This window comes from Lontra canadensis, unplaced genomic scaffold (assembly GCF_010015895.1).
Source record: "Lontra canadensis isolate GAN:19392208 unplaced genomic scaffold, GSC_riverotter_1.0 scaffold7, whole genome shotgun sequence".
NCBI classification, from domain to species: Eukaryota; Metazoa; Chordata; class Mammalia; order Carnivora; family Mustelidae; genus Lontra; species Lontra canadensis.
Window position 1 is genome coordinate 31,569,762 of NW_022631001.1, and position 26,195 is coordinate 31,595,956.

General features: G+C 41.9%; 1 protein-coding gene across 5 annotated transcripts in view; it reads right to left on the minus strand.

Moving 5' to 3' along the window:
- RIC3 (RIC3 acetylcholine receptor chaperone) overlaps positions 1 to 18,260 on the minus strand; it is a 66,228-nt gene extending 47,968 nt beyond the window's left edge. For 4 of the 5 annotated variants that reach the window (XM_032853393.1, XM_032853394.1, XM_032853397.1 and 1 more), the window contains exon 1: positions 18,089 to 18,248. In XM_032853393.1, the coding sequence (XP_032709284.1) occupies positions 18,089 to 18,212 (124 nt within the window). In that variant the 5' untranslated portion in view covers positions 18,213 to 18,248. Of the gene's footprint in view, positions 1 to 18,088 lie in introns of all 5 variants that reach the window. The other variant, XM_032853396.1, reaches the window with a different exon arrangement.
- Between the last annotated feature and the right edge of the window lie 7,935 nt (positions 18,261 to 26,195).

The following is a 26,195-nucleotide window of genomic DNA, read 5'->3' on the forward strand; positions in this document are numbered from 1 at the left end:
CTCTGGAAAACAGCATGGAGGTTCCTCAAAATGTTGAAAATAGAACTACCCTATGACCCAGCAATTGCACTGCTGGGTATTTACCCTAAAGATACAAACGTAGTGATCCGAAGGGGCACGTGCACCCGAATGTTTATAGCAGCAATGTCTACAATAGCCAAACTATGGAAAGAACCTAGATGTCCATCAACAGACGAATGGATAAAGAAGATGTGGTATATATATACAATGGAATACTATGCAGCCATCAAAAGAAATGAAATCTTGCCATTTGCGATGACGTGGATGGAACTAGAGGGTATCATGCTTAGCAAAATAAGTCAATCGGAGAAAGACAACTATCATATGATCTCCCTGATATGAGGGAGAGGAGATGCAACATGGGGGGTTAATGGGGTAGGAGAAGAGTAAATGAAACAAGTTGGGATTGGGAGGGAGACAAACCATAAGTGACTCTTAATCTCACAAAACAAACTGAGGGTTGCTGGGGGGAGGGGTTTGGGGGGGTGGGGTTATGGACATTGGGGAGGGTATGTGCTATGGTGAGTGCTGTGAAGTGTGTAAACCTGGAGATTCACAGACCTGTACCCCTGGGGGAAAAAAAATATGTTTATAAAAAATAAAATTAAAAAAAAAGAATATTAAAAAATAAATAAATAAATAAATAAATAAAATAAAATGAGTGAACTATTCCCATATTAAAAGTGTTGGTGGGAGGTGCCTGGGTGGCTCAGTAGGTTAAAGCCTCTGCCTTCAGCTCAAGTCATGATCCCAGGGTCGTGGGATTCAGCCCCGAATCGGGCTCTCTGCTTCCCTTCCTCTCTCTCTGCCTGCCTCTCTGCCTACTTGTGATCTTTGTCAAATAAATAAATAAATAATAAAAATAAAATAAAAATAAAAAAAGATGACCAAGGAAGTAGAAACAATCATTAGAAGTTATTATCAACAGTTATATGACAATAAGTTAAGCAACCTAGATGAAATGGATGCATTCCTGGAAAATTATAAACTCCCAAAATTGAACCAGAAAGAAATTGACAACCTGAATAGACCGATATCTAGTAACGAGATTGAAGCAGTGATCAAAAACCTCCCAAAAACCAAGAGCCCAGGACCTGATGGATTCCCTGGGGAATTCTACCAAACTTTCAAAGAAGAAATAACACCTATTCTCCTGAAGGTGTTTCAAAAAATTGAAGCAGAAGGAAAACTTCCAGACTCTTTTTATGAAGCCAGCATTACCCTGATCCCCAAACCAGGCAAAGACCACACCAAAAAGGAGAATTTCAGACCAGTATCACTGATGAATATGGATGCTAAGATTCTCAACAAGATCCTAGCAAACAGGATCCAACAGCACATTAAAAAGATTATCCACCCTGACCAGTTGGGATACATCCCTGGGTTACAAGGATGGTTCAACATTCGCAAACGAATCAATGTGATAGAACAAATCAATAAGAGAAGAGAGAAGAACCACATGGTCCTCTCAATTGATGCAGAAAAAGCATTTGACAAAATCCAGCATCCATTCCTGATGAAAACGCTTCAAAGTATAGGGATAGAGGGAACATTCCTGAACTTCATAAAATCTATGAAAGACCCACAGCAAATATCATCCTCAATGGGAAAAAGCTCACAGCCTTCCTGTTGAGATCAGGAACACGACAAGGATGCCCACTCTCACCACTCTTGTTCAACATAGTATTAGAAGTCCTAGCAACAGCAATCAGACAACAAAGAGAAATAAAAGGTATCCAAATTGGCAATGAAGAAGTCAAACTCTCTCTCTTCGCAGATGACATGATACTTTATATGGAAAACCCAAAAGACTCTACCCCCAAATTACTAGAACTCATACAGCAATTCAGTAATGTGGCAGGATACAAAGTCAATGTACAGAAATCAGTGGCTTTCTTATACAATAACAATGAAAATACAGAAAGGGAAATTAGAGAATTGATTCCATTTACTATAGCACCAAGAACCATAAGATAGCTGGGAATAAACCTAACCAAAGAGGTAAAGGATCTGTACTCAAGGAACTACAGAACACTCATGAAAGAAATTGAAGAGGACACAAAAAGATGGAAGACCATTCCATGCTCTTGGATCGGAAGAATAAACATTGTTAAAATGTCTATATTGCCTAGAGCAATCTATACTTTTAATGCCATTCCGATCAAAATTCCACCGGTATTTTTCAAAGAGCTGGAGCAAATAATCCTAAAATTTGTATGGAACCAGAAGAGACCCCGAATCGCTAAGGAAATGTTGAAAAAGAAAAATAAAACTGGCAGTATCACATTACCTGATTTCAAGCTTTACTACAAAGCTGTGATCACCTAGACAGCATGGTCCTGGCATAAAAACAGACACATAGACCAGTAGAACAGAGTAGAGAGCCCAGATATGGACCCTCAACTCTATGGTCAAATAATCATCGACAAAGCAGGAAAAATATATACAGTGGAAAAAAGACAGTCTCTTCAATAAATGGTGCTGGGAAAATTGGACAGCTATATGTAGAAGAATGAAACTTGACCATTCTCTTACACTGTACACAAAGATAAACTAGAAATGGATAAAAGACCTCAATGTGAGACAGGAATCCATCAGAACCCTAGAGGAGAACATAGGCAGTAACCTCTTCGATATCAGCCACAGCAAATTCTTTCAAGATAGGTCTCCAAAGGCAAAGGAAACAAAAGCAAAAATGAACTTTTGGGACTTCATCAAGATCAAAAGCAAAGGAAACAGTCAACAAAACAAAGAGGCAACCCATGGAACGGGAGAAGATATTTGCAAATGACAGTACAGACAAAAGGTTGATATCCAGGATCTATAAAGAACTTCTCAAACTCAACACACACAAAACAGATAATCATATCAAAAAATGGGCAGAAGATATGAACAGACATTTCTCCAATGAAGACATACAAATGGCTATCAGACACATGAAAAAATGTTAATCATCACTAGCCATCAGGGAGATTCAAATTAAAACCACATTGAGATACCACCTTACAACAGTTAGAATGGCCAAAATTAGCAAGACAGGAAACAACGTATGTTGGAGAGGATGTGGAGAAAAGGAAACCCTCTAAAACTGTTGGTGGAAATGCAAGTTGGTGCAGCCACTTTGCAGAACAGTGTGGAGATTCCTTAAGAAATTAAAAATAGAGCTTCCCTATGACCCTGCAATTACACTACTGGGTATTTACCCCAAAGATACAGATGTAGTGAAAAGAAGGGCCATCTGTACCCCAATGTTTATAGCAGCAATGGCCACAGTCACCAAACCGTGGAAAGAACCAAGATGCCCTTCAACGGACGAATAGATAAGGAAGATGTGGTCCATATACACTATGGAGTATTATGCCTCCATCAGAAAGGATGAATACCCAACTTTTGTAGCAACATGGACGGGACTGGAAGAGATTATGCTGAGTGAAATAAGTCAAGCAGAGAGAGTCAATTATCATATGGTTTCACTTATTTGTAGAGCATAACAAATAACATGGAGGACATAGGGAGATGGAGAGGAGAAGGGAGTTGAGGGAAATTGGAAGGGGAGGTGAACCATGAGAGACTATGGACTCTGAAAAATAACCTGAGGGTTTTGAAGGGGCGGGAGGTGGGAGGTTGGGGGAATCAGGTGGTTGGTATTAGGGAGGGCACGGATTGCATGGAGCACTGGGTGTGGTGCAAAAATAATGAATTTTGTTACGCTGAAAAGAAATTAAAAAATGAAACAAAAACAAAACAAAACAAAAATAAAATAAAAAAAGATGAAAGGTTCTTAATAGACATTTCTTCAAAGAAGATATACAAATGGCCAATAAACACATGAAAAGATGTACAACACCAAGAGTCACCAAAGAAATGCAAATTAAACCCACAATGAGATACACTGTATTACACCCACTAGCATGCAATTAAAAAAAGATAATAAAGTATTGGCAAGGATGTCGAGAAAATGGAATTCTCATACTCTGCTGGTAGAAATGTACAATAGTGTATTCACTTTGAAAAACAGCCTGGCAGTTCTTCAAGAGGGTAAACAAAGTTTCCATATGACCCAACAATTCTACTTTTAGGTATATACCCAAGAAGAATATGCTGACACAAAAACTTGTACAAAAATGTTCATAGCAGCGTTATTCATACTTATCAAAAAGTCCATCAGCTGACAATAAATGAGTAAGTACATTGTGGTATACCCATGCAATGGAATATTACTTGGCTATAAGAAGAATGAAGTACTGTAAATGCTACAATATGGATGAACTTTGCGAACAATACACTAAGTAAGAAAAAGAAAGAAAGAAAGAAAGAGCGAGCCAGTCATGCAAGACCATATGTTACATGAGTCCATGAATATGAAATGTCCAGTACAGGTAAATCTACGGAGACAGAAAGTGGTTGCTTGGGCTGAGGGGTGGGAGGTGGGGGGGAGGGGGAGAAGAGTGACCTCTAATGGGTATGGAGTTCTTTGTGTGTATGTAAGGATGGGTGATAAAAATGTCCTAAAATTGATTGTGGTGATAGCTGCAGAACTCAGATTATATTATAAACCACTGACTGTACACTTTAAATAGATAAACTGCCTGGCATGTGAATTATATCTCAAAGTTTTTAAAAAAAATTATCTAGTCTAACCACCTGAGTTCAATACCCTCACCTTCTGTAAGTGGAGGTCCTGACTTTGCTGAATACCATCAAACAGAAATTCAGTAGTGCCCCCAGGAAGCTCACGCCACCTCTGAACAGCTCTGTTAGAATAGTATTCTTTATATTGAGTTAATGTGTGAGTGTGAGTAATGGGAAGAAGAAAGGAAATAAAATGTAGGGTTTCCAACAGCAACACTGAATGTGATATGGCAAGAAGTAGGGAAACGACTAATGAAAGAGCTTGTAGACTGGAATCAAAGAGGAGCCGAAAAGTGGAGGAATACTATTTTCAAAGATTAGAGAAGGAATTGAAGAGCAATGGAACAGATAGGCTAGGTGGTAAAAATAGGTTTTATATCACAGGAGAAATCTCAGCATTTTGTATTTCCTATAATATTTCACAGAATTCACTACTGAACAATTAGTGTGCCAGTCACAGAGATTAAAGTGATAAATAAAACAGAGGCGCCTGGGTGGTGCAGTCATTTAAGGGTCCGGCTCTTGGTTTTGGCTCAGTCATGATCTCAGGGTCATGGGATCAAGCCCCACCCACATCCTGCTCTGTGCTCCCCTCGAAGTCTGCTTGAGATTCTCTTTCCTTCTCCCTCTGCCCCTCCCAGTTGTGGGCACATGCTCTCTCCCCCTTCCCTAAAATAAACAAATCTTTTTAAAAAATGATAAAACACAGCCCCTATCTTTAAATTAAAGGGTTTGCAGATGAGCAATATAGTTCCAGCAACAAGGCAACTGTGCCTTAACCATCAAATCCAATAGCTTTTCCCCTCAGGTCTCACTCTTAAGACTTAACTATAATACAAGAAAGTGATTATCACATACTACTCATTCAGTAAAAATGGGAGTAATCTGAATAAATCTTTGTCAAAGTCTCCTGCCTTAATCTCAACGGCACACCACACTCCTGGGCTCTTCTTTTCTAACTGACTGGTCTTCCAACCTATTCTGTCTCAGTCTCATGCACAGGTTCTTCTTTAATCTTCTCCCTGAGATCTTTGTCTCAACATGTCTTCAAAGATTTATTTATTTGACAGAGATCACAAGTAGGCAGAGAGGCAGGCAGAGAGAGAGGGGGAAGCAGGCTCCCCGCCGAGCAGAGAGCCCTGGGATCATGACCTGAGCCGAAAGCAGAGGCTTTAACCCACTGAGCCACCCAGGCGCCCCTGTCTCAACATGTTTTTTTCTCATCCTTTTTCCTTTGACAAATTCATTCATTCTCATGGATCCATTTTAAGTTCCAAAATGTACAGCTCTAGCTCTTTTTCCCCTCAAGCTTCTGTCTCTTATCTCTAAATTCCATTAGTATATACATCCTTTTGTTGGACTATCATGTCAAACCTAAAAATGAAACTCATTTCATCTTCTAAAACCTGCTTTCCTCCTGTGGTTTTGTGTGGTGTTTTTGTTTGGTTGTTTGGTTGGTTGGCTGGTTTTTTTTATTTGTTTAGTTTTTGTTTTTTTAAAGATTTTATTTATTTATTTGACAGACAGAGATCACAAGTAGGTAGAGAGGCAGGCAGAGAGAGAGAGAGGGAAGCAGGCTCCCCGCTGAGCAGAGAGCCTGATGTGGGGCTCCATCCCAGTACCCTGGGACCATGACCTGAGCTGAAGGCAGAGGCCCAACGCACTGAGCAACCCAGGCGCCCCAGGGCTGTTGTTTTTTTTTTTTTTTTTACTAGTCATTCTCTCAGACCTTTAGGCTTAAGACCTATAACCTCTGCCACCTGTGATCAAGAAAATTCTTGGGATGATAGGCTAGGGTCAGAATGCTCAATTTGGAAGAGATTTTTTTTTTTCCTGTATAGTTAACTGCCCTCAGCAGGGAACCATTTCACCTCTTAGATCTTAGTACCACATTTCTTAGCAACTGAACCCAGAAAGTTTAGAAATTCAATGGCTATAAAACATTTGTAAATAATTTTTTTAAAGAAATTTTTAACTAGACATCTCAAGTGAAATACTCCAAGTGTACAAAAAAGTATAAATGATAATGGATGAGCACTTGTATACCTGCCTACCAGAGATATAACTGCAAGACATGTGTACTCTCAGAACATCAACTTTATACTTTACTATGTTATGTATTCACAAACTACATGTCCTGAGTTTTAAAACTTTATATTACGAACAGACAGTAGTGACAGTCGTATAGCAATATGAACATACTGAATGTCGCTGAACTATAAACCTAATGGTTAAAATTATAAATTTATATTATGTATATTTTACATATCACAATTTTTAAAAAAGATCTTTATATTGTATCATACTATACTCATTCTTCTGCAACTTCCTTTTCTGTCATTTTTCTGCTGGGGATTAATACGTGGCCCAGAAATGCAGCATGTTGATTTGATATGTGTAGCTCTACAGTTCATTCACTCAAACTGCCATATAGCATCTCCTAGTATGTTCATTATTACAGTTTATTCACCTCATCCCAAGCTGATGAATATTTAGGTTATTTTCTATTTTTCACTATTATAAATGTTCTACTTTATATCTATATTACAAAGAGGATTTGTGGCTTTAAAAAAATGTTTTAAAAAACAGCTCAAGAGGGGCACCTGGGAGGCTCAGTCAATTAAGCATCTGCCTTCCGCTCAAGTCATGATCCTGGAGTCCTAGGATCAAGCCCTATGTCAGGCTCCCTGCTCAGGGGGGAAATCTGCTTCTACCTCTCCCTCTGCTTCTCCCCCCACCCTACCCCTCCCTCTCTCTCAAATACATAAAAAAAAAAAAAGACAAAAACAAAACCAACCAGCTCAAGAGATCAGAGTATTAAAAGATATTAGAACATGAAAATTGCACTTTTCAAAATAGAAAACAGCTGTGTTCACTATCTGCATATGCACTTAAGTATTCTCTAAAATGGGACTTGACTAGATCCTAATTATTTATTGAACATTTTCCCCATATTTAGGTTTATTTAATTATTAAAATTTCACCTAGCATATCATTTAAGCTAGACTACAAACTTAATGGATTTTAAAGAATGAAGCTCTACTTTCCCTTCTTAACAACCATCCTTATTGCTAAAAACAAAACTCTGAAACTGTTAACAAAAAAGCTTTCTGAAAGCAGCATTAAGCCATCTGCAACATTTCATTCTTAAGACAAATCAATAAAGAACTGGATGCATTTATGTCTGATTACCACAGTTTAAGAAAGATCCTTATGGGCCAAATCCTTAAGATATGTAAGCTTCTCCCTAAATACTGTGGAAATTCTTTTTTTTTTAAGATTTTATTTATTTATTTAACAGAGAGATCACAAGTAGGCAGAGGCAGGCAGAGAGAGAGGGGGGAAGCAAGCTCCCCGCAGAGCAGAAAGCCCGACATGGGGCTCTATCCCAGGACCCTGAGATCAAGACCTGAGCCAAAGGCAAAGGCTTAACCCACTGAGCCACCCAGGTGCCCCAATACTGAGGAAATTCTAGAGACCAAATTTAATTCAGCATTACTTAAAGTGGAGCCTAGGACCACAGCTGACTGCATCAGTCTCCTCCAGGGGCCCCTCATCTTGTTACATTCTCCTTCTACCTCACGCTGTGCTCTACCCACCACAGTTTTGATATTTTCTGCTAGCTTAACCAGAACTTTTCTTCCTCTTTTACCAACCTCTCTACTCCCAAATCAAGCTACATACTGTTAGATACTTGTGTGTCTAAGTTGCTTAGCACAGGGCTTAGTCCACATACCTTACGCGTGTTAATTATTACTGTTTTGTTAGAAGTCACTTTCCTAAAGCATAATTCTAGTGAGTCTTGCCATTTCTCCGATCAAAAGCTTTCAGTGGTTCCCACTGAGGACAAGAGACTGTTACACAGGAGGCAGTGAAGTGAGTAAAATCAGTGCTATCTTCTCAGTTATTAGTTAGGATACTGGCTGGGACTCCAACTATCTAAGTGGAGGTTAAATGAACCTTTTTTTTTTTTCTTTTAAAGATTTTATTTATATGAGAGAGAGAAAGAGAGAAAGAAAGAGAGAAAGAGAGAGAGAGAGAGAGCATGAGCAGGGGGAGGGGCAGAGAGAGAAGCAGACTCTCCCCTGAGCAGGGAGCCCAATGCAGGCTCGATCCCAGGACTCTGGGATCATGATCAGAGCTAAAGGCAGATACTTAATGGACTGATCCACCCAGATGCCCCTACATGAGCCTTTCTAGAGCTCATCTGCATCATCTGTAAAATGGATATAACTGGGGTTGTTAACAAGGATTGTAAAGGGTTATTAGAAGGATTACAGACTAGGGGACCCTGGGTGGCTCAGTCTGTTAAATGTCTGCCTTTGGCTGAGGTCCTGATCCCAGGGTCCTGGGCCTGAGCTGCATGTCACGGTCTCTGCTCAACGAGGAGCCTACTTCTCCCTCTGCCTGCCACTCTGCCTGCTAGTGTTTGTACGTGTGTGCAAGTGCACTGCCCCTCTCTCTTTCTCTGTCAAGTAAATAAAACCTTTACCAAAAATGATTACAGATTATATATCATATACAATGTACCCTGCATGCACAGTGGGTATTTAACAAATTCTGGTTTTGCCTTCCTGATAAACTAAATTTCTAAACAACTAAATTCTATAATCTGGTCCAAAAGTACCTCTTCATATTTCTTTCACATTACATACTCCTGATTCAGCCTAACTAGACTTCTCGCCATGCTCTGAGCCTGCCTTGTCATTTTTTACCTCTAAGCCTTTGCTTTTTGCTAACTCCAGTGGTTGTGCTTTTCTCTCCAACTCCACATGTCTAAATCCAGCTTATCCTTCAGGGCCCAGGTCAAATATTGCCCACAATACCTATGCGTTTTCTCATGTCACTCCCATGTACTTGGAATATACCCCTTGAACCTCTTTAATTGCACTTATTAGAACTGGTCTTATTAAAAAGTTGTATTTATATGCCTTACAGCCTCTATTTGAATGGACTGAGAAACAGAAATAGATAAAATCTTCCACTAAGTACTATTTCCACCCAATTGTATTCAGTACTGACTAAAACCTATAAATCCTATTAGAGCCCCAGAAAAGATGCGTCTGACAACCAGAATTGGATCTGGCCTGGTACTATCAGCTAGGCCTTGGTGTTGATATGAGCTGGCTTAGCACTCAGTTAGGTCTTGGTGTTCTCCTGTTAAATGTGAGCAATTTCAGATCAACGTTAAACAAAGACATTCTATGACCACCATGGATCAAGACGAAAGAATCCATAATCTGCCTGAACAGTGACAAAACATGAATACTCTCCAAGCTAAAAAAATATCAAATAGCCACCATTCCCTGATAATGAGTGGCTGCTGCTTCATCATGAATTATAGCTTCAGCCTTTCTCTATTCTTTTCTCCCTTTAGATAAACTCTATTAAGATACCCAGCCACAGAATTTGCCTCACTTCCTGACGGGACCCAGAGCAAAGCCCCACATCCTTAAACCTTCTTCAAAATCACTCAACACATGCCCACATCCTATAATAAAGTTTTTCAAACAATCTTACTGTGATGTTGCATGCTTCCCTATGGTGTGCATTCTCCCTTGCTACGAGTAATAAATCAACTTCTTTAATTATAGGCATTCTTTGTGTTCTGTGGCTGAAGGACAAACTATGAACTTCTTGAATAAAAGTCTAGTGTCTTCTCTGCACTTGGGCCCCCTACAGGGTATGCTCTGGGTCTTGCATGCTGTATACTTGCTGAATTGATCTTGATGACTTATACTGGGCCTGCTGGCATTTACTGGAATCTCAAGACCCAGCAAAGTTACTCTCAGGACTAAAAATAATTGTTTACTTCATTATGCTGAGTGGTTTTTAGATATGAGAATAGAAAATGGCAGTCAGGGTGCCTGGTAAAGGTGCTCCACACCCACAACTATACTCCACACTCACTCCTCTAGAAGTTCCTGAACTTGAAAAAGTGACTAATTTACATGTATTCACAGGCTCTCAAATTGTCTCCTCCCTTCTCTGACACTCTTTCAGAGCAGATACTTGAGGTTTCATTAGGAGAAAAGAAAAGGTAAGGGACGAAGATAATACATTTGTCCTCAAGCACTTATATACCAAAACAAAGAGCTAATTTAAGATAACAAGAAATTATATATGTATATGTAGTATATATGCATGTATATATACATACATGGACACATATCTATACATATATGTGTATCTATTTCCACATCTTAGTTCGACACTCAGTGGGCAGAACTCACCTGAGGAGAACAAGGTGACTTAAGAGCCTGAACTATTTCAGAGAAACAGAGCCATCGGAGAGGTAGTGGTAAGGAACCCTATTGATAATACTCAAAGTGAGTCATTCACTGGAAAACATGGGCAGGCAGGATCAGGAGGAGAGATGCCAGGTTGGACATTATTGTGGGAGTACGCCAGGATCCAACTATGGAGGTGGTGAGCAGGGCTCTCCTGAAGCCGACTCGTGCAAAGAAGCAGCATACAGTCATCTTGGAGGGCTTCAACTAACTCTGACACCTGTCCGAAGTCTCAGTATGCTAACATGGGAACCACTGATAAGTTCCTGACCTCACAGGCTGATGTTTTCATGTTACACAGGTACAGAAGTTGAGAGGAGGGGAACTACTTTGGCCAAAGAAAAAATTGGTTGATGAAATGAAAAGAGAACTGTAGGAGAAAGGGACCATGCCAACTCAGTATTTGTGGCAACAAAGTAGGGGTTGTGTGGCACTAGGAAGGCAGAATTAAGTTCTGAAACCCTATGACATGAGACCCTAAGAGGAAAGCTCTTAAAATGTATTGCGGCTTGGGCATTTCAAAAATTGTCAAGCAGATAAGAAAGGCAGAGGGGGAAAAAGCAGATGTATAGATAGTTCTTCTAAAAGAACAGAGAAACAATGAACAAAAAGACACATACATGAATGAGTGACAAGACTTGGAAGAACCACATGAGGCCAAGGTTCAAAATAAATTAAGATTTATAAAAAGGCTAGCCAAAGCAAAAGGAGCATTTTAGAGCAAAAAAAAGGCAATTTACCTGATGATAAAACATAATGCCAAGGAAACAGAACTTCTGAACTTCTATTTTCCTTCTATATTCTCTATTAAAGGAGATACATTTTGGATTAAATGGAAGAGAATCAGCAATCCTAAAGACAAAAAGTTCCAGATGGATGAGGAGGAAAAGTCCTTCCACCAAGTAATTTCCACCAAGACTAGAAAACCTGCAAGAAGGGTCATTAAACGCAAAGAAAATTTTAAGCAATTATGTTGATAGAAAGAAGTAATTTTAAAGAATGGAGTAGGTGACTACTGTTTCTGTTTGCAAAAGGTCTATGGTGCACTTTTCACCTACAGAGAAGTGAGCACACTGTAGCTCTTGGACTAGAATCTAAAAAGGATTCTTCAGGAGATTGTGAGGAAGAAGGCAGAGTAGGAGGATCCTCAACGGAACCTGTGATGCACAGGGAGATAACGCTCTGATCTGTGTGACTAACTCTGAAAATGACCCAAAGACTGGCGGAACAGTGCTTCCACATTTAATCCTAGAGGGAACTGAAGACAAAGGCCACATCAAAAAAGGGCAGAGGAGCAGAGCTGAGATTGGGAAACAAACCCAGGTAAGACTAACCACAAATGGAAAGCATGGAAAAGTTAAGAGGATCAGACCCCACACTAGGCTTTGGCGACCCACACTAGGAAGATGAATCCCCATTAACTTTGGCTTTGGGGAAAAAAAAAATCAGTGGAACTTAACTTCACTTTTAAAATCAGCAGGGTTTAACTCTGGGTACTTTAAAAATTAACTGGCTTACCTACATGGAAACCGAAGGGAGATAGGAAACTGAGTCCTTGCCCTAAAGCATAATAAATACTTGACTTTAAACACAGCATAGAAACAACAGTTTGAAAGTGCCTGAGGTACAAGTGAAGGAGATGTATTTACTATTCTGAGAAAATGTGCTGGAGGCGCCGGTATCTTCAGGAGACTCCCACAACAGAAGTGCTAGCAGGCGCCATTTCTCTTCCCTCCCCAAGCCCAGAGAGCCAGACCCCTGCAAAAACTAGCACGAATACTCTCCACCTATTCTACTAGCAACATGTGTGCAGCCCCACCTTCCCCTGCATGGCCTTGGCAGGCATCTCTCCAGAGCGGTTCCAGCCCCACCATACCTGCAAACAACCCCAGCAAGGGCCAGCGCCACTCCATAGTGAATTCTGTGCTGGGGAGAGTGAAAGCTAACCCCACACACCGGTGCCCCTGCAATTCCAGCAAGCCAAGCCTTTTCACTGACCACAAAAGGAGAAGCCCCTGCCTTCTGGTGTGTTTGCAACTGTGACAAAGAGACCAAGCGTAGAAATAGAGACTGACTGTGAACCCCCGCTCATCTATGTTCCAAAACAAAGTGAACAGCACAAAATGGACAGAACCAAGATGAGCAGCAATCAAAAAGAAAAAAAGGGGAAAAAAAAGCAGCTTAGGATTCTAATATACCAGAAGGCCAGCAAGTAAAATGCCAAAAATCTAAAGCAATCCTCAGGCTGCATTAAAAGAAGTACAGAGTTTTTAAAAGCAGAGGGGGGAAGGCAACAGGTTTGCTCCTGTTTCCACTTGCTATTATTTGCCTAGAGGGCTCTGTTGAGATACTTGGAACTACATCACATGAGGAATGGATGAACTCCTACACATGTCAACAGAGGAAAAAAGACTGAAGAAGGGGACATGATGCTAGTCTTCAAATTCCTGAACTCACCATCTTACCCTTTTATCTATTTTCTTCCATTCCTACTTTGGTGAAGGGCATCACCATCTGTCTATTCACCTAAGCCAATAACCTGAGACTAATCCAAAATGGCTCCCTCCCTCTCATCTTCAATTCTACTTAAAAATGGCTCTTGAGGGGCACCTGGGTGGCTCAGTCGGTTAAACGTCACACTCTTGATTTTGGCTCAGGTCATGATCTCAAGGTCGTGAGATCGAGCCCCAAGTTAGGCCTTGCACTTAGCATGGGGTCTGCTTGAGACTGTCTCTCTCTCCATGCCCCTGCCCCCCAACTCATGCACACACATGCACGTGCACTCTCTCCCAAATAAATCTTTAAAAATGACTCTTAAAGAAACTGGAATTTCTGACATTAAATAAATTTTAAATCATAAAACATAAAAATAAAAACCAGAGAGATATAAAAAATAAAAATAAAAAGAGCTCTTAAAATTGTTCTCCTCCCTTTTACCCAATGGTGACAGCCTCCCCTGCTCTACTTCCTCCTTCCTCCAGTACCTTATATCCCTTTGGGAATCTCTCTCAACTTCAGAGTGGTTAATTATTAGTTAATCAGCATATTCTTTCTACCCCAAGCACTGCAAGTAAATTAAGTCACTAAAATGTATGAATAGTTTAGCAAAAACTATTTAGATAAGAGTAAGGTGGGAATGAAGGAAGAGTTTAAAAGAAAAGACATGCTCCTTGTCTGGACAATGGAAGGTGAGAGGTGATGTATGGTGCTGTTGCAACCACTGTTGCTATCCTGAGAGAGCAGGCAGAGGACAGAGCCAACTTGAAAAGGAACTTGGAAGTGAAATGCACACAGAAAATTAGAGCTGGAGCCCTGAAGAGACTGTGAATCTCTGGATCAAACACACTAAAGGCCAGTTCTAACACATACGCTTTTCACTGACACAAGCAATAAAGCCCCTTTTTGTCTTAAGACAGTTAAAGTTGAATTTTCTGTCATTTGTCATGAGGATCCTAACTCATGAGCTCAACAGCACTGACTTAATGATACTCACGCGATCTCACCTGGAGTACTGCGACCATCTTTTCCTTAAAGAAATCCTCACAATGCAGCTCCTAGAGCGCTGCTAGGATGTCCTTTCTAAAACCAGACTGGAGGTTTCTCTTCTACTTACAAACTTAAAATGGCCTCTCCCACCTTTGAAATAAAATCCAAACCCCTTAAGTATGACAGAAAAAAAAAAAAAGTCCTCACAGTTTGGTCCCTACCGACATCTCTGGTCTCATCTCTCATCAAAATGAAAAACTTTTCTTCTTCAAACGACACCAGCAAGAAAGCAAAAACAACCCACTGAATCGGAGAAAATATTTGTAAATTATATATCTGCTAATAGATTTTTATCTAAAAAGCCCTTAAAACTCAACAATAAAAAGTAACCCAATTAAAAATGGGCACAGGATCTGAATAAGGCATTTCTCCAAAGATATACAAATAGCCAAAATACACACAAAAAGATGCTCAATGTCAAAGGTCATTAGGAAAATGCAAATAAAACCACAATGAGATATCATTTCACACCGACTAGAATGCCTAGGATCAAAAATGTTGGCAAGATGTGGAGAAACTAGAATACTTCCCCCTTGCTGGCAGAAATGTTAAATGGTGCAGCCACTATGGCAAACAGTCTAGCAGTTCCTCAAAAGATTAAAAACAGAGTAATCATATGACCCGGAAATGTCACTCTTCATTCCAGCCACAGTAAAATGCTCATATTTCCCAAATGTATATCCCTAAAAAAAATAAAAACATGTACAAGTTTGTATTCAAATGTTAATAGCAGCATTATCTATAATAAAAAATATGAACAACCTGGGGTGCCTGGGTGGCTCAGTTGGTTAAGCGGCTGCCTTCAGCTCAGGTCATGATCTCAGGGTCCCAGAATCGAAGCCCACATCGGGCTCCTTGCTGAGTGGGGAGCCTGCTTATCCCCTGCATGCCATTCTCCCTGCTTGTGCTTGCTCTCTCCCCCTCTTTCTGTCAAATAAATAAATAAAAATCTCTCTCTCTCTCTCTCTCTCTCTATATATATAAACAACCCAAATGTCCATCAGCAGATGAATGGATAAATAAAATGTGGTATAGCCACACAATGGAATATTATTCAGCCATTTAAAAGTAATGAAGTACTGGGATGCCTGGCTGGCACAGTCTGTTAGGTGGCCTTGCCTTAGATCATGAGATCAAGGCCCCGCGTCAGGCTCTGCACGCAGTGTGAAGTCTGCTTGGGTTTCTCTCTCCTTCTCCCTCTGCTCCTCCCCCTCACTCTCTCTAAAATAAACCTTAAAAAATAATGAAGTATGTATACATGCTATAGCATGGATGAACCTTAAAAACTTGCTGAGCAAAAGAAGCTAGTCACAAAAGATCACATATTGTAGAATTCCATTTATATGAAATTTCCAGAACAGGAAAATTTATACTGATAGAAAGTAGATTAGTAGTTACCTAGGGCTGATGGCGGGGGTGGGGTGTGTTGGAGGGTAATGGCTAAAGAATGTGGGGATTTTAGCGGGCGGTGGAGGTGCGGTAGAAAAATGTTCAAACACTGATTGTGGTGATGGTTGCACAACTCTGAATATAATAAACCCCACTGAACTGTACACTTTAAATGGGTGAACTGTATGTGAATTATATCTCAAGAAAGCTGTTGGGGGGAAAAAAAGGACTCTCCTGCTCTAGGACACCGGTAAAACTGACAATTTTAACCGTGACTCCGCACTGTTCCATGCAAGGACTTTGAGTACATGCAACTGACACTTATGCACTTATTTTTTGTCTTTTTTCCTCTACTAACTGTGATCCTCAAGAAGAGATTTGGCTCATTTTTCTTAGAATCCATGGTTATCTGTATACTGTGTATACACTATGTGAAAGAGTACATCATAAGTATTTACTAAAAGACTGTCTTAAGGGCTGTCATGTGGAAAAGGGACTGTACTTGTTTTACATACTCCAATAGGAAGAAAAGTTTCAAGAGTTTTCAAATAACTGGGGTTGTTTCTTTCTCTAAACTTGAATTATTCACTTAAAAATATTTATCAGCTGCCATTTTAGGCAGGTGCTAAAGAAATAGTGGTAAAGGAGACCAAGCCACTGCCCTCATGAAACTTACATTCTTGAAGGTAGACACAGAAAGACTAAATAAGAACATTTCATATCATATAATAATTCCTTCAAGAAGGAAAACAGAAAAACATGAAGGAACAAGGAAGAGTGAGGGTCAAGTTATCTCAGCTAGGATTGGTAAGGAAAGTCTCTGAGAAGGTTACATTTGAGTAGAAACTAATGAGAAGGCAGCTGAGGGGAGAACACTCTAGGAATAAGGAGAACAGAGTGTGCAAAGAATCTAAGATAAGAACATCAAAAATCAGCTCTTGAGTTCTCAAGGGAAAGAACCATTTAATCTCTGTACAACATTCAGAAGAGTATCTCCCACTCACATTCAATAGAACTTATTCAACATAATTCAGCATAATGGAATTCAATTCAGTAAGATACTGTTTTAGAAAAATCTTTATTGCTCAAGATCATGAATTAATCTTCAAGGCAGTATCATTAGACAAAATTAGTAAAACCTTTGGAATTTTGTAATAAGGCAGAAAGAAAAAAAGATAACGTAATTTTTTAGAAGTCTCTTCCAGGTAGATAGTTTTGCAAGTATAAAGTTTATCAAGCACATTCTCTCAAGAGGATTCTCGGTTCAATCTGTCCTCTACCCAGAGAGCTTAGTGCTTTGCATCTGCAGTATTTCTATGATGTGCAAAAGAGTGGAACAACAGTCAGTGTGCACAGATTACAGGGAAGTGGACTTCAGTTCAAAAGGAGCTGTCCAATCATCGAAAGGCTGAAGATTAGTGGAAGTGTTTGGAGACTAAACCCATCCTCAAGGGTATTACAGAGATAACCTACAGGAGAACGTTACCAGTAGAACTTCAGGGGCTACAGAGAATTGTTCTAGTTCCTTCTCTCAGCCTGGACATCCATCCCTCTACACCTGTTATGTAAAAGCCCCTGAACCCGACCAAAAAGGTGGATTTGTAAACACCACATACACCATACCAATAACAAAGAATTAGCAAACACTTGAGGGGAATGTAGGAATTCTTTCGTCTCAGTAATTGAAGTCCGAATTAAAATCTTCAAGTTGTACTTAAAAAGGCACAAAGACAGCCTGAATCGGCGCGCTGGAAGTAAGTACACAATGACTTCAGATTAAGAACAACAATGTCAGTTGACTTGACTTCTTACAAAAGCACGACACAAGACACAAAGCACACGGAAACCCCAGAGACGGGAGTCCAAGCGGGAGCCCTCCGAACTCAGAGCACTTGGGCAGATGAGACAGCTGAGGGAAGCCAGTGAGGGGAAGAGGGAAAGACTGCGAACAACGGGTGAGCGAGAGGCCACCTGGAGGGTGCCCAGGCACACAGGCCTGCATCCCCAGCCCTTCCTGCTGCAAAAGGTCGGGAGGGACCAGGCGCCCCATGGAGTCTGCCGCTGTCCGCTGACTCTAAGGGGACCGCGGGGCTTGGCACCTCCCAAACACCGCTCCGTCAGCCCTCTCTAGCCCGTTCGGAGGAGACCTCGAGCCCCTCTCCCTGGAGCAGCGTTCTCCGTACACTCAGAGGGAGCTAGCCTCCACTTACCTTCCGGCACCGGCGGCGGCTCCTGCCGCTTTCCGCGGGATAGGAAGGCCTTGGGCAGCAGCAGCGACACGGCCAGGACGAGCCCCGAGGCCAGGGCCACCCTCTGCACCGTGGAGTACGCCATGGCCGCCGCCCTCGCCACAGGAGCAGACGCCAGCCGGAACCGGAACCGGAACCGCAGCGTCGGCGGCCTCCTCCGACCGAACCGCGAGCTGCACGGACGGCGACGCGCGAGGGACAAGTGCGCGAAGCCCCCGCACGGCCGTACCCCGTCTCCATACTCACACTGGCACCCTCGGGTCTGGGTTAGCTGGAAACCCCTCTCTCTCCGCACCCCGCGGTGCCATCTCCCCCTGCCCCGGGGCTGGCGGTCGTGCCCTTCCTTCGCCTTATTCCGCTGGCCGCCCTGCTCGCCGCCCGCCCCGACCACGCCGCCGAGTCCCTTACCGCAAGCAGCGCCCTCCGCTCCCAGCCAGCCTCCGTCCGCAGCCAAACGGGAAAATGCTAAAGCGAACGCCTAGTGATCTCGCCCCACGGTGTAACTCCTGTCACAAACACCTCTTGATCCCCCGCACAACCCTCAAATTTCTTTCTGGGACCGCCAGACCCTGAATGATCTGGTCTGAACAGCGCTGCATCCAAACGACCTCATTTGCTCTTTCCCCAGCATATTCCTTGCTTTCAGGGAAGCTTGGCTTGTCCTGTTGCCTCTGCCTGAAAAATTCCTAACACCATCCCCGCTGGTGAGAAACTTCTCTGAAGAACAAATGAAAAATACTACCCTCATGAGACTTCTCCAGTCAGCCCTCTCCTTCCTCTGCATTCCCAGTCCTTCTTTCATGTCTTTATTCATTTGTTTTATAAACATTAAATAATAAACATTTAGTTCCTACAATGTACCAAATCCAGAAATGGCACTATAGGGTCTGATGAATAAGATGGGATTCCTTATGGTGGAGATAGGTATCTAACCAAGAAATGCAGGAAATATTCTCGGCTCCGGAACAGTCAGCTCAACTGGAAGGACAGGGACAAGAAAAGCTCCTGAAAGTAAGTGAAATTTGAGTTTTTGAAGAATAAGTCACCAGACAGGTGGGAGGAGTTAGAGTACTCAGACAAAGGATACAAAGAAAGCAAGTTCATGAAAGCCTGTGTGCCTTCCAAAGATTCCTAGTGATTCATTTTGGCTGGGCCATAGGGCTGGTGACAGGACATAAAGTAATAAGGCTACAAATATAAGCAGGAGCAAGATTGTGAGAAGCCTAGATAAAACTTCCAGTTCAACGTGGCGGATGGAACACACCCATTTATCTTTCCTCCTCCAGGCACCTCACAAAAATGAAAAGAGGTAAAGGGTATCCACCACAAGACTAAGGAGAATGAGTGAAAATATGACAACAGGAAAAAAAATTCAACATTTTGTAAGATGCAACATTATCCAATAAAAATACAATGATAGTCACATATGTAAGTTAAAATTTTCTAGCAGCCTCATTGAAAAAGCAAATGTGCGGGTGGTGGGGGTGGGGAAGGAGGCCCCTGGGTGGCCAGTTGCTAAGCGTTTGCCTTCCTGTCAGGTCATGATCCCAGAGTCCTGGGATTGAGCCCCACATCGAGCTCCCTGCTTGGTGGGAAGCTGGTTTCTCCCTCTCCCAATTCCCCTACTTGTGTTCCCTCTCTCATGGTGTCTCTCTCTGTCAAATAAATAAAATCTTTTTAAAAAATAAAAAAGCAAACAGGTGAAATTCGTTCAATGCATTTTATTTAACCCAATCTACCCCAAATATCCTTTCAACGTGTATAGCACTCCTAACTCGCATTTCAATGGCTTAATGGCCATGTGACTAGTGGCTACCATATCGGGCAGTTTTTTATGTGTATAACATAAAAACTGAAGTACCTACTGAGGGAAAGCTCCTAGAAGGCAAACTATTTTGCCCCTCCGAACCTAGGAGGGCTTAAGAATTGGAGGCACTGAGTTTCTTTAAAGGAAGAGATGTGTCTTGGGCTGGATAAAGGATTGGTTGAAAGTCTGGTTAAGAAGCAGGTGAGATCCTCTGAATCTTGTTCCTCACTTATTGGTGCTGGGTTGTTGCCCCTACCAGCTTTATTCAGGCATCATCACTGTTGATACCATCAACATCACTAGAAGTTATTGAGTACTTACTGTATTCCTTGTATTTTACATAACAATTGATTCTAACAATTTTATGAAGTAAGCAATATAATATACCCATTTTACAGAGGAAAAAAACAAGAAACAGAAAGCTTATGTAACTCCCCAACATCTACACAGTACCAACTGAAAGCTATTATTCAAACCCAGGCATGCTTACTCCAGGACTTAATCTTTTTTTTTTTTTAAAGATTTTGTTTATTTGACAGAGTGATCACAAGTAGGCAGAGAGGCAGGCAGAGAGAGAGGGCAGTGAGCAGAGAGCCTGATGCGGGACTCGATCCCAGAACCCTGAGATCATGACCTGAGCCGAAGGCAGAGGCTTAACCCACTGAGCCACCCAGGCACCCCAGGACTTAATCTCTTAACCAACAGTTTTACTCTCTGGAACCAGGGGAGCACTGTACTCATGGACAACAGGTGCAATTTATGGAGGTGGTATGTTATGGGATATGGCTTCTAGGAGGTGCAGATAAAATGGTGATGACCTGCCCCCAACATTCTAGTTTGGGTGACTAGATAGGCATTGATTCCATATAGCAGCATTTTGAGAACAGAAGAAGCATGTTTGAGATAAGGAATTCAGATTTTGACTAGTTGTATTTGAGTTCCATGAAATATCCAGGTACTGCTCTCCAGTTGGATACATGGGTCTCAAACTCACAAGGGATGTTTGGGCTAGGAACAAATACAGAAACAAATGGCCCTTCGATGGTAAGTGAAGTCTGGGAGAAGATAACATCCACAAGAGTGCTCATGTAGAGTGATGAGAGGCCACAGTAGGAAACCTAGATTACACCATTATGATAAAGTTCCCAAGTGTGAGGACAGAAATGGGGTGAAAAAGACAGTGATCCAGGTGTTAAAATCTTGAATAAGGAGTTACTGGGCAGTTAGAATGTGACAAAAACAGAAGGTAAATGATCGGCCAGAAGACACACTTTTTAAAAAAGATTTTATTTATTTATTTGACAGACCACACGTAGACACAGAGGTAGGTGGTGGGGGGGGGGACAGACTCCCCGCTGAGCAGAGAGCGTGATGCGGGGCTTGATACAAGGACCCTGAGATCATGACCTCAGCCAAAGGCAAAGGCTTAACCCACTGAGCCACCCAGGCACCCCCAGAAGACACATTCTTGTAAGCAGTGGTGGTTCTTGTGTTTGTTGGTTTTGAGAATGATTGTAGCTTCTAAGTCCTTTACATACAGACATGCATTGATAATACAAAACTCTGAATAAATGCCTGACCCTAATCATTATGTGCTTAATCTTGCTGTATTTTTTATCGTTCTACACTCAAACAAACCTTCTTCCCCATTGCCTACCCTCCCACTACCATGGAACTTGTAAATTGCTCCCTAGAAACTTTCTCCCTCGTTCCTGGCATTCTTATCCCTATGCTAGTTGCCTTCCCAACATTCCTGATTTACCTTTATTCCACTTATCTTGACACCCAATTTCAGCCCAGAAACAAACTGCTCATGGATCACAAAACCCAGGCGAGAAAACCTACCTTTCTCTCTGGTGTGCAGTAGGAAGAAGAGAAGAGCTCTTCTAGCCTTAAACGGAGGGGAAGACCTCCGTCTCCTTCTCCTTGGAATCTATTTCTACTCTGTCTTTTAATGACCAGCAGGGCTCCCTGATATAATGCTTGTGAAGGCCTACAGCTGGAGCCACTTTTGCAGCTGCTGCCAATGATTTCCTTCCTTCCACCTCTTTCACAGTTGACCTTGCCGAATATAGAAGGCCCAGATAAATCTGAATCCCTTCCACAAAGCTCTCCTCGATGCTCCAGCTCATGCTAACTCTTCTCTTATTAAATTGGCGTGGACACTGTTTATCATGGTTTTGTTGGGTCTTTTCACCTGGGCAGGAACCCCAGGAGGATAGGGTTATGTCTTCTTTCCATGACATGATCAAGCACAGAACTGGCTCACAGTAGGTTCTTATTGAAGTGTGAGGCTGCTTGTTACACACACACACACACACACTGATTTTGTCACAGCTCCAAGCAACTATCCATCCTTCTAGGAATCAACAGTCAGAGTTTCCTTGAAGAGTCACCTCAAAAGATATATAAACTATCAGTTATAAAATAAGTAAGTCCTGGGAATGTCATGTACAGCATGGTGACTATAGTTAGTAATAATGTACTGTATACTTGAAAGTTGCAAAGAGAGATTTAAAAGTTCTCATTATAAGAAAAAAAAAACCTGTAACTATGTGTAGTGATAGATGTTAGCTAGACTTATTTTGGTCAGCATTTCACAATATATGCAAATTTTAAATCATGTTGTACAGGGTGCCTGGGTGGCTCAGTGGGTTAAAGCCTCTGCCTTTGGCTCAGGTCATGATCTCAGGGTCCTGGGATTGAGTGCCGCATTGGGCTCTCTGCTCAGCAGCTAGCCTGCTTCCACCCCCTCCCTCCACCTTCCTCTCTGCCTACTTGTGATCTCTCTCTGTCAAATAAATAAATAAAATATTTTTTTAAAAAAATCATGTTATACATTTGAAGCTAATATGTTCTTCTTTAAAGCTAATATGTTCTATGTCGATTTCAATATCCAATGTACTTATATTTCAATTAAAAAAGACTTGGTTAGGAGAGCCTGGGTGGCTCAGTCGTTAAGTGGCTGCCTTCGGCTTGGGTCATGATCCCAGGGTCCTGGTATTGAGCCCTGCATTGGGCTCCCTGCTCAGCAGGAAGCCTCCTTCTCCCTCTCCCACTCCCACTGCTGTGTTCCCTCTCTCGCTGTGTCTCTCTCTGTCAAATAAATAAATAAAATCTTAAAAAAAAAAGACCTGGTTAAAAAAAAAAAAGGGTCATCCCAAAGAGTCCCATTTCAAAAAGTCACTGATTTTGCCCACCATAGTTCACTCTACCTCATCCACCAACTTTGTCCCCTAGTGACCATGATGGTTAATTTTTTTAATTTTATTTTTTATAAACATATATTTTTATCCCCAGGGGTGCAGGTCTGTGAATCGCCAGATTTACACACTTCACAGCACTCACCATAGCACATACCCTCCCCAATGTCCATAACCCCACCCCCCTAACCCCCCTCCCCCCATCAACCCTCAGTTTGTTTTGTGAGATTAAGAGTCACTTATGGTTTGTCACCCTCCCAATCCCATCTTGTTTCATTTAGTCTTCTCCTACCCCCTTAACCCCCCATGTTGCATCTCCTCTCCCTCATATCAGGGAGATCATATGATAGTTGTCTTTCTCCGATTGACTTATTTCGCTAAGCATGATACCCTCTAGTTCCATCCACGTCATCGCAAATGGCAAGATTTCATTTCTTTTGATGGTTGCATAGTATTCCATTGTGTATATATACCACCTCTTCTTTATCCATTTGTCTGTTGATGGACATCTAGGTTCTTTCCATAGTTTGGCTATTGTAGACATTGCTGCTATAAACATTCGGGTGCACGTGCCCCTTCGGATCACTACGTTTGTATCTTTAGGGTAAATACCCAGCAGTGCAATTGCTGGGTCATAGGGTAGTTCTATTTTCAACATTTTGAGGAACCTCCATGCTGTTTTCCAGAGTGGTTGCACCAGCTTGCATTCCCACCAACAGTGTAGGAGGGTTCCCCTTTCTCCGCATCCTCGCCAGCATCTGTCATTTCCGGACTTGTTAATTTTAGCCATTCTGACTGGTGTGAGGTGGTATCTCATTGTGGTTTTGATTTGTATTTCCCTGATGCCGAGTGATGTGGAGCACTTTTTCATGTGTCTGTTGGCCATCTGGATGTCTTCTTTGCAGAAATGTCTGTTCATGTCTTCTGCCCATTCTTGATTGGATTATTTGTTCTTTGGGTGTTGAGTTTGCTAAGTTCTTTATAGATTTTGGACACTAGCCCTTTACATGATGGTTAATTTTATGTGTCATATTGGCTGGGCCAGTGCCTAGATATGTGGTCATACATTATTCTGGATGAGGGTGCTTTTTTTCTGTGAGGGTGCTTTTTTTTTATTAGATTAATTTATAAATCTGTGGAATTTGAGTAAAGCTGATTACCCACCATAATGTGGGTGAGCCTCACCCAATCAGTTCAAATCCTAACAGAACAGAAGTCTGATCTCTCCTGAGTAAGAGACAATTCTGCAGCAGGAGGTCTTCAGACCTGAACTGCAGAATTGGCTCCTCCTGAGTCTCCAGTCTGTCAGCCCACCCTGAAGATTTTGGACTTGCTCAACTTCAATAATCACATCAGCCAATTCCTTATGATAAATCTCTCCCTTTCACTCTCTCTCTTTCTTACTCTCCCATCATCCCCATCCGCCATCCTGACCACACACATATATCCAATTGTTTCTTTCTCTGGAGAACTCAAATAGACTTTGACTATTTCCAAAAATGTAATTCTCCCTGTGATGGGAGGATTTTCCATCCCAGAGGAGATTCCAAAGACGCACCTTGGTCTCTGAAAACAGTTTTGAAGCAGAGCCCAAAGGAACTACAGTAAAGTCATGGACCCTTAATATGGACAGGAAATTGGGGTGGCCTACAGGGAAATGTGACCCAAATATCCAGAACACTGAGCAGAAGGGAGCAAGGCCTGTATCTTCAAAGCCCAGAATGAAGAAGCCAAAGAAGGAAGCAGGAGATAGGGTAGGATGCACACAGAGGGTATATTGAACACAGGCCTTGAGAGAAGGGTAGAATTTCCATCCAGAATGAAGGAAAGGTAATAAACATCTGTTAACTATGGATGTCCAAAATCTTTGGAATCCCCTCTCTTTGATGTTATCCCCATCAAAAGACTCACATTGCCCATGTAGAATCCAGCCAACTGTCCTTCCCCTTTCCACTAGGCACAGGTCTAGAAGTTCCCCAGCTAGACTTATCCATGCCTGACCTTTTTTGATGGTCTTAGGTGGCAGCAGACCCCCATTTGGACGTTACCTATCAGAGGAAACAGCAATAAATGGGCTGCTTTTTGGGACAGTCTTAGGTGGCAGCAGAGATGGGATGTGCCCGCAGTTGGTGGCAGCCCCAGCAGCTTCCTGAGAGGCAGAGCTGAGACCACACAGGCCACAGGGCAGTGGCAGCAGAGATCCCTCAGAGGCCAGCTCTCTGGCATGGCTCTGGGAGTTGCTTCAAGGTCTGGAGCCCCTGTTTTGTCACCTGTGAAATGGATTTTGTGTTGCCTCCCTCCCTGAGCTAGCAAATGTGATGGGGCTTGGAAGGCAATTGGGTGTACCATGAAACAACAGCCATAGCTACAGCTCAAAGCAGGAAAAAGGAAGAAAACGAGAATGAGAAAGGGGAGACGGTTTCAGGAGCAAGCCTATCGAGAGGAAGCCTCTGTGAGGCCCCTATTCCTCACCCTAAAGCTTTCCCCGACTGGGACTGGGAAGGCAGAGGCTGGGGGCATAAGGACCCAGGCTTCTGGGTAGTGTGGGGTCAGGGTAAGAGTGTCTTTACCACTCTCCCAGCACTTCTCCTCACTGGGCCCTGCCCCCGGTGGATGCCGAGCAGAGAGAAGTCACAGTTGGATACCTTGGGTCTTTCTGCCTCGAATGAGAAGAAATAGTCTTTGGCTCCAATTAATTAAGCAAACTGATAGAAATTCCCTGCCCAAGTCACATTTTGCATATCCATAATCTCTGCGCTACATTTTCTGTATGCTTTACCCCTGGGTAAAAATTGGTGAGCATTTAAATGCTTCCTCACATAATCTTGCTAAAGCACACTCTGGCCTATAAATATTCATGCCATTGCCAAAACATTTGCAAGCTTTCCCCAAAGGTGAAATGTGTGTAATATACTTTGTCTTCTGGGTATAAATATTATCCAATACATTTTGGTTAATAGGAATACACTAATTATTCCTGTAACCCTTTTAAAAAGGGTCATCTTCATGATGTGAATTTTTAAAAAATGTAATTACAGTAATTGGATACTTAATCTAA